The 15,208-nt window shown below is 47.8% G+C and overlaps 1 protein-coding gene across 2 annotated transcripts in view; it reads right to left on the reverse strand.

The window, feature by feature from the left end:
• The window catches only part of LOC137418319 (zinc finger protein Gfi-1b), an 83,834-nt gene extending 69,473 nt beyond the window's left edge, over positions 1-14,361 (reverse strand). The window contains exon 1 of one of the 2 annotated variants that reach the window (XR_013621290.1): positions 13,727-14,361. Coding sequence is in view for 1 of the 2 variants with exons in the window: in XM_068104359.2 (XP_067960460.2) it covers positions 13,727-13,793 (67 nt within the window). In the remaining variant the exon portion in view is untranslated. The remainder of the gene's footprint in view (positions 1-13,726) is intronic. The other variant, XM_068104359.2, reaches the window with a different exon arrangement.
• Positions 14,362-15,208: the final 847 nt, after the last annotated feature.

The following is a 15,208-nucleotide window of genomic DNA, read 5'->3' on the forward strand; positions in this document are numbered from 1 at the left end:
AAGGACACCAAGGACTTCCAGGAAAGAAGTCAAAAGTCACCTCAAAAAAGTGGATTTGGGGTGAAATTAGCGGGGGTAGAAAAGATCAAGGTTTTGGATGGGGGAAGATAAGAGATGGTGGTGAACAGCCGTTTTAAAGACGTGGAGGGAGGAGTGGGATTGAAGGGAGTGGGGGAGTTTGTTCCAGAGGCGGGAGAAAAGAGGAATGAAGGATTGAAGGTGAGCAGACATCTTGATTTTGGCAGTTTAACCATAAGAGGGTTGCTGGCAGATCTTGTGCGACCTGTAGGAATATTTGGGGGACAGAGCCCAGAGAGAGCTAGGGGAGCAAGGCCGGAGAGGAGTCGGTAGAAGACGGAAAGACCACCAACCTGCCTGCGGTGAGTAAGTGAAAGACCCTCGGAGATAGCGTCATCGCGGGAGATTCAATACGTTTGTACGCATGCAATACGTTTGTGAGGTACAACTGCCTGTCCTTCGATTAAACCACGCACACGAGCACACACCATTATGGTCCAATTTGGTGAGGTCGAGGGTCGTGCACCTGAAGTTGCATCGATCGTCTGGGATGTGCCTGGTCTTGAAGCCGGGTGAGAAGGAGCCTGATGTTTGGCGGAAACGGGTGGGAAGGCCCAAGCTTTTACGGACACGCTTGGGAGGGCCCGAGTTTTAGCGGACACACTTGGGAGGGCTTCATCCATTGAGGATGTGGGAGACAGAGGTGAGATGGAGGATCGTGCCAGATGCAAAGTATGTGGAATTTATTGCTGCCATGGTTTAGCATTCACCGATTCCGCATTCTTTGTTTGCTTTTGGCTTCCCGCCTGTGCATAGCATGGGTACCTCGCTAGTATATATATATATATAATTGTACCTATAGAGTCAGACTACACAATATATTATTCTACTTATATAGTCGGATTATACAATATATTATTGTACCTATAGAGTCAGACTGTACAATATATTGTCGCGTTCGTGGTGATTAAAATACATCCAAGATTTTCCCCACAACCAGACACAAACACAGACGAAGAATAAAATAATTGTTATATAACATAAAAGTGTGTGGTTGGCACTTAGCTTTCTTTGCTCGGCTTGGACCCCCGTCACTATTTGTCCAGACCAAGTGTTGGGATTGTTATGTGATGGACAATACTGTTAGCTACTCTCTAAACCAACATCAACCCGATCTTGTTTAGGCCCTTTTTTATACTGTTGTTTATCATCCCTACATTGCCTTTTTAATTTAGCATAATTTTTTAAAACTTCTTTCTGTAATTTTTTGCAATGTGGAATAAAACAATGGTATGTGGTATTCAGAGTATACGCAATCTTGGAGCAAAAGTGCCAAGATATTTTAGTCAGCAATGTCAAACACTGCACTTGTTCCTATATTGTCTTACGTAACCCTGACTGTATCTTGCAGCTCTGTCTTATTGCTCGTTTCTCAAAGAGTAATGTCTTCATCCAGCCTCAGGCCACACAATGACCTGCACTTAGAAATGCCCAAAACAACTGATGTGGTTTCCCTCTAACCAATAGGGTAGGGACAGAGGGAAGGGGTGGAGCCTATATCAATTCATTGACCATTGACCACTCCAGTCAATGCAGTATGCCAAAACAAAGATGAAAGGAACACTAAATGTCAGTTCAAATATTTATTAAACTAGGGGGCCTGTTGGTCCATTGGACCAAATTTTAATTGGGGACTTTTGTATCTTCAGGGACTTTTGGGTCTTTGGGGACTTTTGCTTCATCAGGACTTTTTGGTCATCAGATACTTTTTGGGTCCTTGGGAACTTTTGGGAACTCATGGACTTTTGGGTGATCTGCGTCTTTTGGGTCATCTGGGTGTTTTGGGTCCTCAAGGGTCTTTTGGGTCATGTGGGTATTTTGGGTCATCAAGGACTTTTGGGTCCTTGGGGACTTTTTGGGATGATTTGGGTCATCGGGGACTTTTGGGTTATTTGGGTCCTCGGGGACATTTGGGTCAAGTCTTAAAGGGTCTGCCAAGGTCTAAGGGGTCTCAGCAGTCTGAAGAGTTAAATGGCACATTTGAATAGTACGTAATTAATTAATAGACGTGAAAAAGTATGACACGCACACAAACACACACACGCATATACAAACACCGACCGACACACACACACACACACACACACACACACACACACACACACACACACACACACACACACACACACACACACACACCATTTATAGTAGTTTCAATTCCCATGGATTCCTTGTACAGGCTGTTTTATATGACGGCATAAGTGATGCACCGACGTAACGAATCTGGCGCCGAGAAACCGTGACTCGAGAAGGTTTATTGATCACGTGGTTTGCTTTTACCTTGACCCGCGACGAGAGGGATCGTGATCATGTGTCCCGTGTGCAGTGCACAGCAATGGTACTTCGCTATTATTATATTTTCATAAATGTAACAATGAAAAACAAGGCATTTCCCGAGACATGATATTTCTGCTGATATTATTTGATGCCACATCACATTATCACGCACAACGCCGTCGCCGACCTGAGGCAAATGTGTCTAGCGGCCCCGCCCACATCAAGCTGATGGACAGTCATAGCCACGCCTACCCCAGTCGCATTCTTTTACATAGGAATGTAGTTTTCCGGACTTTTCATGGAATTATTTCAAGCTACGAGAATTATAATACCAAAGGATGTTGCAGGAAGTAAAACTCTATCGAATGGTAGCAGAATCATTGCCATTGATCGAGGCAGCTCGGAAATATGCGTCTGAAGAAGAAGCTGATTATTATTAGGGTAGGGTGGGGCAAGAGGCCCAGTAGGGGTTAAACGCCTACCCACAATATATACTAAACCACGTGATGCAACGAGCCCCATGATGCCTTGCGAGCTTCCTTCCGCAAACATCCTTTCCCACCACGACGGCGACACAGGTAGAGAAAGCGGTACGTTTCTCAGATGTTTTTCTTTGTTTTCGTCCTGTTTGTTGTAAATTTCATACTTCATTTGTTCAGTACCATCATCTAAATAGCAGAAGAAACAGAACGTCTCTACTTTTTCTTGTTATAGGGATCTGTTAGCTATCTGTTGATGCCAGACTAAACTAGTTGCCTCCCTTGCTTTAAGTCAGATTTCCAAAGATAAGATTTGTAACAGATTGGGGGTCAAACGCCCACTGGGATGTTGGGGCAAGACGCCTAATGTGCCCCTCATTCCACCGAATGTAATACCGACTTGACTTGAAATGCTAGAGTACTGCATGTCTCGCTTTCTCTCTCTCTCTCTCTCTCTCTCTGTGTCTCTGTGTCTCTGTGTCTCTCTGTCTCTGTCTCTGTCTCTCTCTCTCTCTCTCTCTCTCTCTCTCTCTCTCTCTCTCTCTCTCTCTCTCTCTCTCTCTCACTCTCTCTCTGCTATGCCAGTAAAAGTGACTATCATTTGAATATATTCCGGTAAGTTATGAATAAAAGAAATTATGATTTAGAGACTGATCATTTTTAAACACTTGTCAACAGATACATGATGGTGAGAACATACAAAAGGAAGACAGAGAGGGGCAATTATGGCCAAAGCAACTTGTCTGCAGCCTTGACAGCAGTGAGCGAGGGACTTCCACTCATTCGTGCCAGCAAGGACTTTGGTGTTCCGGCACGTACCCTACGAAGGCACAGAGACCAGCAAGTAGCAGCACCTGGTGTGCTGAATTTTGGGAGATATAAGAACGCCCTTCCTCCTGAGATCGACGCGCAGCTGAAAGCACATGTAACGGAGATGCAGAGGCGACTGTACGGTCTGAGGATGCGGGACATGCAGCGTCTAGCGTTTGATGTTGCTGAGAAGGCTCAAATTAGCCACCCTTTCAACAGAGAGTCCCGGATGGCAGGAAAGGACTGGGTCCAGAACTTTCTCTCCCGTCACGACCTCACCCTCAGGCAGCCTCAAGCAACCAGCATAGCGTGTGTTGTGGGCTTCAATAAACCCAGGGTCCAGGGTTTCTTTGACCTCTTCAAGGAGTGTTTGACAGCTGAAGACTACACCCCTTCAAGAGTGTGGAACATGGATGAGACAGGGCTGACAACTGTTCAAAAGCCCGGGAAAGTCATGGCCACAAAAGGTGCTCGACAGGTCGGCAAGGTCACAAGTGGTGAGCGAGGAGTTCTGATGACACTTGTGTGTGCCTGCAGTGCAGCTGGTGTCTTCCTACCTCCAATGTATATTTTCCCCCGTAAGCGAATGGTGGACACCCTCATGAAAGATGCTCTGCCACAATCTGTTGGGTACGCAAGTTCAAATGGCTGGACAGATTCAGACTTGTTCATACTTTGGCTCCGCCACTTTGCTAATTTCACAAACGCCTCCCTGGACAACCCGCAAATCATTCTCCTTGATGGACATCACAGTCACAAGACTCTTGGAGCTATCAAGTTTTGTCGGGCGAATGGGATTGAGCTACTCACCTTACCCCCTCACAGTACTCACAAGCTGCAGCCACTTGATCGCACTTATTTCAAGCCACTCAAAAGTGCTTTCAATGCTGAAGCTGACAGTTGGATGGTGGCCAACCCAGGACGACGTATCACAGTCTATGACATGGCTGGTCTGTCACGGAAAGCGTTTCTACGCACAGCGTTGCCCGAAAAGGCAGTGAATGGCTTCAAGACTTGTGGCCTTTGGCCATTTGATCCAAATGTGTTCACCGACGCCGACTTTGAAGGGGCATTGGTGACTGATGAGCAGATGTGTGGGCAAGAAGCAAGTACCCCTGACCAGCCATCCTCAGGAGATGTAAGTTCACCAGTTGTCATGCAGCCAACCACGTCAGACCCAGGTGAACTTCTTCCTGAAGAATGTGAATCCACCCCAGCAAATCCCTCAATCTGTGTTGAAGACAGGCAAGACCAAGGACCATCTCCCTCACCTTCTTCATCTGACAACGGAATGCAGGTGATACCGACGTCTGGTGATGGCCGATGTTTTTTCCGCAGTTTAATCATTGGGATGGACTCAAAGTTACAAACAGCAGAGAGATCAGAGCATGGATCATTGAGAAATCAGGTACTAGAGATGTTTGAGAAGAGTCAGGCAGATGGACTTCGCGCAAAAGTTATTGCACACATGTGTGAAAATTATGATGACTTCAAAGACCTGGACGTCAAAACCATCAACGCCGACCTGCCCAGATGGCTCCGATACTCATCCATGGAGCATCGAATCGATGCCATGTCGGATCCATTGTCCCTGCCGGGCAAGCTGGAGATCACCGCCACCAGCAAAGTCCTTCAGAAACAAATCATAGTTTACAACTGGGATAACGTTGTGGTTCAACGTTATGGAGACGTTGACAGACACCACCAGCCCCTGATGGTGCAGTTCACCAGTGTTGGTCAGGATGTCGGGCACTACAACTGCATCGTTCTGCCCAGCCTGCGACCAGAGCGACTAACACCAGAAGTTAGAAGTGAGGCGCCCACGTCACAGCCGCCAATCCCCCAGCCATCCACATCTTCTACCAGCACAATCAGGGAAATAATCCATGGGCTTTCTCCGCTGCCCAAAATATCAATCAAGAGGCCAAGAGCCAGAAAAACAGAGTCAGCAGCCGTGCTGACCTCTTCGCCATACAAGGCAGCACTAGAAGAGAAGCAGGCAAAGAAGAACCCCAAGAAAAACTCAGACAAAGCACTAGAAGAGACGCAGGCAAAGAAGAACCCCAAGAAAAACTCAGACAAAGAACAAAAGCAGAAGAAGAAGAGAGTGCAGCAAACAAACCCCACAAACGGCAAAATGAGGAAGCAAGGAGAAGAGGAAGAAACAAGTGAGGAGGAAGACTGGCCTTGTCTTATATGCTGTGAGGAGTACAGCCGTGCCAGACCCAGGGAGGTGTGGGTGCAGTGCCAGTTGTGCCTTCATTGGGCACATGAACAATGTACGCCAGGACTGGCCCAGTTCCTGTGCCCAAACTGCGAGTCGGATGTCTCGGACTGACATGTGCCCATGACTGTTTGAATTTGACCAAGTCACAATTCATGACATTTTGTATTTACAGTGAAATTTCCTCTATGTAGGAGACTATGTTTTTCTAGTCAGACGTTAGTATTATCTTCTTTTTATGTAATTTGGAAGTAAGGGGCAAAACGCTCACTTCTCAGGGGCAACACGCCCACAGTAAGCGTTTTGCCCCAACCTGGTGGGCGTTTTACCTCCGGCATGGGGCAAAGAGGCCAAAAAAAAAATCTATATTTTCACTTCTTGTTCTTTTTCGTTTTTTTCTATCTTGGTGTGCTTGTGCTATTATGTAGCGCTAATGTGTCCTTATTGTTTGCATTTACTTTTAGTTCTCTATAGCTGCAACAGGAGCAGATATCAGCAATCTTGCTTAATGGGGGCGTCTTGCCCCACGCTACCCTACCCTGCGCTCACGAAGCGAAAAGCGGGGTTAAGGCTAGACTGCGCTCGCGAAGCGAAACCGGGGTTAAGGCTAGGCTGCGCTCGCGAAGCGAAAAGCGGGGTTAAGGCTAGGCTGCGCTCGCGAAGCGAAAAGCGGGGTTAAGGCTAGGCTGCGCTCGCGAAGCGAAAAGCGAGGTTAAGGCTAGGCTGCGCTCGCGAAGCGAAAAGCGGGGTTAAGGCTAGGCTGCGCTCGCGAGCGAAAAGCGGGGTTAAGGCTAGGCTGCGCTCGCGAAGCGAAAAGCGGGGTTAAGGCTAGGCTGCGCTCGCGAAGCGAAAAGCGGGGTTAAGGATAGGCTACGCTCGCGAAGCGAAAATCGGGGTTAAGGCTAGGCTGCGCTCGCGAAGCGAAAAGCGGGGTTAAGGCTAGGCTGCGCTCGCGAAGCGAAAAGCGGGGTTAAGGCTAGCATCACACCAAACTAGTTCTATCCCGTTCTACCCCGTTCTAAAAAAAATACTAGAACGGGCTGTGATCACGGTAGAATGCGTAGTTTGGCGTAAAATACGATGCTAGTTCGTTCATAAGCAGTCCTCAATACGTCTATCTCGTTCTTATCTCGTTCTTAGCCAGTCTGCAGTCCGTTTGTATCGCGTTCAGATCGTGTAGAAGTGCCCGTTCACCTCATGCCGACAACGTTTCGAAGCAGTTCGAGCCCGTCCGTAGCCGTTCTCAACCCGTTCTTAACCAGTTCAACCTCATTCTACCTCGTTCACAATACGTCCAAGCCAGTTCTAACTAATTCTTAACCCGACCAACTCGTTCGCACTACGTCCTCATCTCGTCCCTAGTGCGTGTGTACTCGCGTCCTGGCCCGTCCTGGCCCGACTGCTATGAATACCGAGCGCGTTGTAGCCAGTCCTCATTCAAGTTCAGGGCTCCGAGCTGTACACATCTACAATACAATCTCCGATCATCATGCCTCCAAAGAGAAGTCGATTCAGAAAGACAGGGCGAGCGAAATCAAGCACAAGTAGCCCTGCTGAAGGCCATGCAGATCCCCCTGAAGTTGCTGAGACTATTGAGCCTGCCCATGAAGGTCCAATTCAAGAGAGGGAGACGGAGAGACCTGTATCCCCTGGAGCCTCTGATGCCTCCAAGTCAGATGGGGATATGTCTGAGGAAGAAGCAGATCAGACTCAGAAGGCCAAGAAAAAGAAAGCAAAGACCCACACCCATCTCACCATAGAGCAACAAGAATCCATGCTTGAGTGGTTGAAGGCCCATTAAGTACTCTATAACAAAAAGCTCCAGGCCTATAAAGACACGAAGAAAAAGGCCTTCCTGTGGCAGCAGCAAGCTGAGTTGTTGAATGTAAACGTTGATGAGCTCAAGATATGGTATACCAGCCTCCGCACCCATTTCACTGAGCTGAATAAGAAGAAATCTGGTCGGTCGGTGTGCACACATACTGAAATGTATGGCCGACTGCACCACGTCGTAACACGTCCCTAGTAGGTTCGAAGTACGGCAATTCCGTTCGTAGTACGTCGATCTCGTTTTAAGTACGTTGTCAATCCGTCTAATTGGAGAACGGGATGGACGGGATAAAATTTTGAGCAGGCTCAAAGTTCTAGAGCACCCTCCCCGTCCGAGCCCGTCCATGAAGTTCGTAAAAAGACTGTAAATAGTAGCTACTACGTCCACTACGTTCATACACAGTTGGAGCCCGTTCGACAACATTTTCACGAACGTATTGAGAACAGGTTTGGTGTGATGGGGGTATAAGCATTCACGTGATTACGTGTATCATGTGCTATACGTGTGCCGTGTACCGTACGTGTCTGCATTTTAAAAATTAATTTGCTCCGCAACCGTTGGTCCGATTGACACAAAAGTTTTCCATAGAAGCGCCTCTGCCTGTAGAATGTTTTTATTCATAATTATGACGTCATAGGTCACGTTGTACGGACGCCATCTTTGAAAAACGTTACACCTCTATATCTCCCAAACCGCTCAATGGAAAAAATTGAAACATGGCTCATTGTCAAGTACTCCCCATGGGGAATAAGATATTGTTATGAATTTGAGAATGGTGTTTTTTTTGTGTTGTAAAATATCACCCTCCTTCCTCCAGTTGTTGTGTATAAAGGTCAAAGGTCGTTCCCGTAGTTATTTCATATACCACACGTAGCCAATCATATATCCTTCTATACAGTTATCTCCTTATTCTATGTAGGTTAAGGCCTTGTCTTCAATTAATTAGCACTCCATTGCACCAAATTCAAATAAGGTAGATTCCCTGCACATCCCCCCCCCCCCCCCCCCCCTTCGTCAATTGCCAACTGCACTGGGCGGTTTGCTGCATTCTGCCGCTGGTGTGGGGTTGTGTTTGTTTTCACCCCAAACTCCATTGAGCACGAGGTCATCTCGGAGCCGAAGGTGGGAGGAGTCAGCCCAGCGCCGGGAACAAGGCATGGCCTTGCCAACGCCTCCTCTAAGGGCGGGATCGGTGAGCCCTCGCGACCAATCAGGGCCGAGGCGACCTCACCGATGGGCGTGTCCTGGAGGCCGGCGGCTTGATCGCCTGAGGTGAGATATAAGCGCGTGTGGAAGCCTTTGTGAGAGAGATGGGAGATATACGGCGAAGAGACAGCGAACCATTAAGTTCAAGAGGGAGGAGTCCAGAGAGCGAGTTCAAGAGAGGGAGAGAGCCAAGAGAGTGAGAGAGTCCTGCGAGTTGCGAGACAGAGAGAGAGAACCCGTCACGCCAGACCCTCCACCAGCAGCTTTGACTCCACCAGGTAGCGTTGGCTCCACCAGGCAGCTCCGACCCGTTACCCCGTGGGGAACCAGGATCGGTGGCATCGGTGGCCGTCGAGGTCCAGCCTGACGTCCCGTGCAGGATCAAGCTCCAGCCAGCTCCGTGCCTTCCTCTCCCTCCAGCCATCCACCTCCTGCCATTCCTGTCATCATCCCCCGTGTAAGTGTGCTCGTAGTCTGTCTTTGTGTGTCTTGTCCCTGGGTATAAGTAAGACTGCCATAGGTAAGCTAGCATTGCACTGTGTCTCCTTGCTTCTGTCTGTCTTTTATTTTATTATCCTTCCTTCTTCCTTGGTTTCTTTCATTGTGTAAATAGTAGTAATAAATAGTATTCGTATTCCCAACCTTTTGCCTTTGTCTTCTTCTTCTTCACATCCGTCGTCTTTGTCTTTTCCCCATTGACAACCTGTGGCACGATTTGGCCAACATAAAGAATCGGGTCTAGTCTTGGTAAACGGCTCACGCCGCAGTTCGCTTCGCTCGGCGCAAACATGCAATCCATTACACTGCGGCCGTGAGCGGGGGAGTATTTCCTCGCGTGCCGGAAAGTGCTGGTAATTAGGTCATAGGACGTTTGGGCCTACTACCCTACCCAGCGCCGACCGGGCGTGGCGTCATGCACCCGGGACCACGTCGGTCAGTCATAAGCGAGGGGAATAATCGCCCCTTGGTAAGTGGGGAAGGCCGACGTTGGATTCCGCAACAATATGTTGATGGTGATGTCATCGGTGCCTTAATTATAACGTCATAATTGGACAAGTAGAACGCTTGATCGGATCAGTATGAATAAAACAAAAATTCCTCTGCAACTGTTAGACCGATGGATATGAATTTTTCAGAATATGTGCGGCTCCTGTAGAATTTTTAAATGATAATTATAACGTCATAAGTCACGTGTTACAGACGCCATCTTGGAAAAAAATCAAAAAGGTTGCACCTCCATATCTCCGAAACCGCTCCATGGAAAAAATTGAAGCATGGCTCATTGTCAAGTACTGCCCTTGGGGAATATGGTATTTTAATGATTATGTCATCGGTGCCTTCGTTATGACGTCTAAATTCGACAAGTACAACACTTATCCGATCAATGTGAATTTTTTTTTCTCTGCAACTGTTGCTCTGATGAACACTAAATTTTCACTATAGGAGGGCCTCCTCCTGTAGAATATTTTAATGATAATCATGATGTCATAGGTCATGTGGTACAGGCGCCGTCTTGGAAAACCCAAAAAATGTTGCACCTCTATATCTCCAAAACCGCTGCATGGAAAAAATTGAAACATGCCTCATTGTAAAGAACTCCATATCGGGAATAGGTGTTAACGATGACGTCATTGGCCATAATTATGACGTCATAATTAGACAGAGACAACACTTAGTCTGATCAGTGTTAAATGTATAGAGCATGATCTATGCAACAATTATATTAGAGAATAGAAATTTATGATGTCATCGCTCACGTGGTCTGGCAGCCATATTGGATCAAAGAAAAAAAAATGTTCAAAAACAAGAGTTGGCTCGCAACAAGTTTACTGCGCAGGGTAAGTATTCTATGAATACCATTTCGTTTTTCATGTCGACTCTCTGATTGTACCTATAGAGTCAGACTATACAATATATAATTGTACCTATAGAGTCAGACTATACAATATATTATTGTACCTATAGAGTCGGACTATACAATATATTATTGTACCTATAGAGTCAGACTATACAATATATTATTGTACCTATAGAGTCGGACTATACAATATATTATTGTACCTATAGAGTCAGACTATACAATATATAATTGTACCTATAGAGTCGGACTATACAATATATTATTGTACCTATAGAGTCAGACTATACAATATATTATTGTACCTATAGAGTCAGACTATACAATATATTATTGTACCTATAGAGTCGGACTATACAATATATTATTGTACCTCTAGAGTCAGACTATACAATATATTATTGTACCTATAGAGTCGGACTATACAATATATTATTGTACCTATAGAGTCAGACTATACAATATATTATTGTACCTATAGAGTCAGACTATACAATATATAATTGTACCTATAGAGTCAGACTATACAATATATTATTGTACCTATAGAGTCGGACTATACAATATATTATTGTACCTATCGAGTCGGACTATACAATATATTATTGTACCTGTATAGTCGGATTATACAATATATTATTGTACCTATAGAGTCGGACTATACAATATATTATTGTACCTATCGTGTCGGACTATACAATATATTATTGTACCTGTATAGTCGGATTATACAATATATTATTGTACCGATAGAGTCGGACTATACAATATATTATTGTACCTATAGAGTCAGATTATACAATATATTATTGTACCTATATAGTCGGATTATACAATATATTATTGTACCTGTATAGTCAGATTATACTATATATTATTGTACCTAAAGAGTCAGATTATACAATATATTATTGTACCGATATAGTCAGATCTTACTTTATATTATTGTACCTGTATAGTCAGACTATACAATATATTATTGTACCTGTATAGTCAGACTATACAATATATTATTGTACCTCATATAGTCAGATTATACCATATATTATTGTACCTCATATAGTCAGACTATACAATATATTATTGTACCTCATATAGTCAGACTATACAATATATTATTGTACCTCATATAGTCAGATTATACCATATATTATTGTACGTTATATAGTCAAACTATACAATGTATTATTGCACTTCCTTTCCCATTTCGCTGCTGTTGAACCTGTTATTTTTAGGCGGGAAGGGGAACCAGACTCTGCTGTTGCCGATACAATCACATTTAACCACTGAGATTTCCAATGGTGCCGAGTCCTGTATTTTTCAACGAAGTGGACACAAGCAGGTGTGCAGCAGGTGTGCATCGAAGTGTTTGGTAACGTCGGACAGTTTCAAAGTTTTGCGAGTCGTCGTCAGCAAAGAGCGAAGCGCTGCAGCTGAAGGTGAGAAAGAAAGCGCGCGAGACCGCAAAGTCGCTATCTGCGCGCACGTTGCATTTAACGCCCACTCGGTATCCGCACCCTGGGTCACGTGGTTATGGAAACGTACATGTACTCTAACTCGTCATAGGTCACCTGTACTCGAGCTCACGGACTCACGGACGCACGGATTGACACTCACGCGCACACACTCACGGGCGCACATTCACGCGCGCACACTCACGCGCGCACACTCACGGGCGCACTTTCACGCGCGCACACTCACACGCGCACATTCACGCGCGCACACTCACGCGCGCACATTCACGCGCGCACACTCACGCGCGCACACTCACGCGCGCACAGTCACGCGCGCACATTCACGCCGCACACTCACGCGTGCACCTTCACGCGCGCACATTCACGCGCGCACACTCACGCGCGCACATTCACGCGCGCACACTCACGCGCACACACTCACGCGCGCATATTCACGCGCGCACACTCACGCGCGCACACTCAGGGGCGCACTTTCACGCGCGCACACTCACGCGCGCACATTCACGCGCGCACACTCACGCGCGCACACTCACGCGCGCACATTCACGCGCGCACACTCACGCGCGCACATTCACGCGCGCACACTCACGCGCACACACTCACGCGCGCACATTCACGCGCGCACACTCACGCGCGCACACTCAGGGGCGCACTTTCACGCGCACACACTCACGCGCGCACATTCACGCGCGCACACTCACGCGCGCACATTCACGCCGCACACTCACGCCGCACACTCACGCGCGCACACTCACGCGCGCACATTCACGCGCGCACACTCATGTGCGAACGGATTGACACACACGCGCACACTCACGCGTGCACGGATTGGCCAGCACGCGCACACTCACGCCGCACACACGCGCGCACACTCATGCGTGCACATTCACGCGCGCACACTCACGTGCGCACGGATTGACACACACGCGCACACATTCACGGGCACACGGATTGACCAGCACGCGCACACTCACGCGCACACATTCACGGGCGCACGTATTGGCGCACACTCACGCGCACACATTCACGTGCACACGGATTGACACACACGCGCACATTCACGGGCGCACGTATTGACACACACGCGCACACTCACGCGCAGACATTCACGGGCGCACGTATTGACACACGCGCACACTCAAGTGCGCACGTATTGACACACACGCGCACACTCACGCGCACACATTCACGGGCGTACGTATTGACACACACGCGCACACTCACGTGCGCACGTATTGACACACACGCGCACACTCACGCGCACACATTCACGGGCGCACGTATTGACACACACGCGCACATTCACGCGCGCACATTCACGGGCGCACGTATTGACCAGCACGCGCACACACTTATAGTTGGAAAGATTTGGCGCGATGTTGCTACTTTACGAGGGCCCCTTGATAGACACACTTGAAGTGTGACACATAACACGACCATGTACGAGCGCTTCCCGTAACCCACGCAGGTCCACCTGTTCCAGCTCACCGTGTCCTCGTCGGGCGTGGTAACTTCTCGCCTTCTTACTGAGTTTCACCAGGAACGAACGAGGCATATCGGTGGATTTTCTGAGCTCCAGCAATCCGTCCCACGTGTACTCTCCGTTAACAGGTGCACCTCTCTCTGAGCTCCAGCAATTCGTCCCACGTGTACTCTCCGTTAACAGGTGCACCTCTCTCTGAGCTCCAGCAATCCGTCCCACGTGTACTCTCCGTTAACAGGTGCACCTCTCTCTGAGCTCCAGCAATCCGTCCCACGTGTACTCTCCGTTAACAGGTGCACCTCTCTCTGAGCTCCAGCAATCCGTCCCACGTGTACTCTCCGTTAACAGGTGCACCTCTCTCTGAGCTCCAGCAATCCGTCCCACGTGTACTCTCCGTTAACAGGTGCACCTCTCTCTGAGCTCCAGCAATCCGTCCCACGTGTACTCTCCGTTAACAGGTGCACCTCTCTCTGAGCTCCAGCAATCCGTCCCACGTGTACTCTCCGTTAACAGGTGCACCTCTCTCTGAGCTCCAGCAATCCGTGCCACGTGTACTCTCCGTTAACAGGTGCACCTCTCTCTGAGCTCCAGCAATCCGACCTCAGCCTGGACACCTCACGGGCGGAGCCATTTTGCGTCTGGGCCCCTGCGTGGACCCTCCCCCCATCCACCACCACCACCACCTTTCCTTCCTCCTCCCCAATCGTAGCTCAGTGGTGCTTTTGGACGCCGCGGGGTCTAAGTTGGTCCCGCCCGACCCTACCTGTGTGCACACCTGCGCCAATGGGTTCCTAAATCATGCATTTGATCGCAAATCCCCCCTGGGGCGTTTATTCAAATAAAACTCACGAAACCACAACATTCATTTGAACTCGGATTTGTTTATCATCATCATGAACATGTTTATTATGTTCCTATAGATAATAAAAAGCCCGGGTGGGATCACGGTCTCTTCACGGTGTAGTTCAGATCACTGCTGATTTGGGGGTAACCCCCGCCCCCCCCCGGACCCCCTGATCCGAAATCGAAAAATCTAACACCGACGATCCTGGGATCATCGAGTAGAAGATCCGTATCGGGATTGTGGGAAATGGTAAATAAGATATGAGTAGGAATCCGAACTTCGGGGGGATAACAGGTGGGTAACAGGTGGGTAACCCCCCCCCCCGCCCCCCCCCCTCATTAACCACCTTGTGGGTTTTATTTCTATATGTGTTCAGAAAAAGCAAAGCAGAAGTAACTGTTTAAAGAGAGAGAAAGCACCAAAGCGTTTAAAGAGAGAGAAAGCACCAACGTGTTTAAAGAGGGAGAAAGCACCAAAGCGTTTAAAGAGAGAGAAAGCACCAAAGCGTTTAAAGAGAGAGAAAGCACCAACGTGTTTAAAGAGGGAGAAAGCACCAAAGCGTTTAAAGAGAGAGAAAGCACCAACGTGTTTAAAGAGGGAGAAAGCACCAAAGCGTTTAAAGAGAGAGAAAGCACCAACGTGT

Source organism: Myxine glutinosa, chromosome 13 (genome assembly GCF_964187855.1).
Source record: "Myxine glutinosa chromosome 13, kmMyxGlut1.1, whole genome shotgun sequence".
Taxonomy (NCBI): domain Eukaryota; kingdom Metazoa; phylum Chordata; class Myxini; order Myxiniformes; family Myxinidae; genus Myxine; species Myxine glutinosa.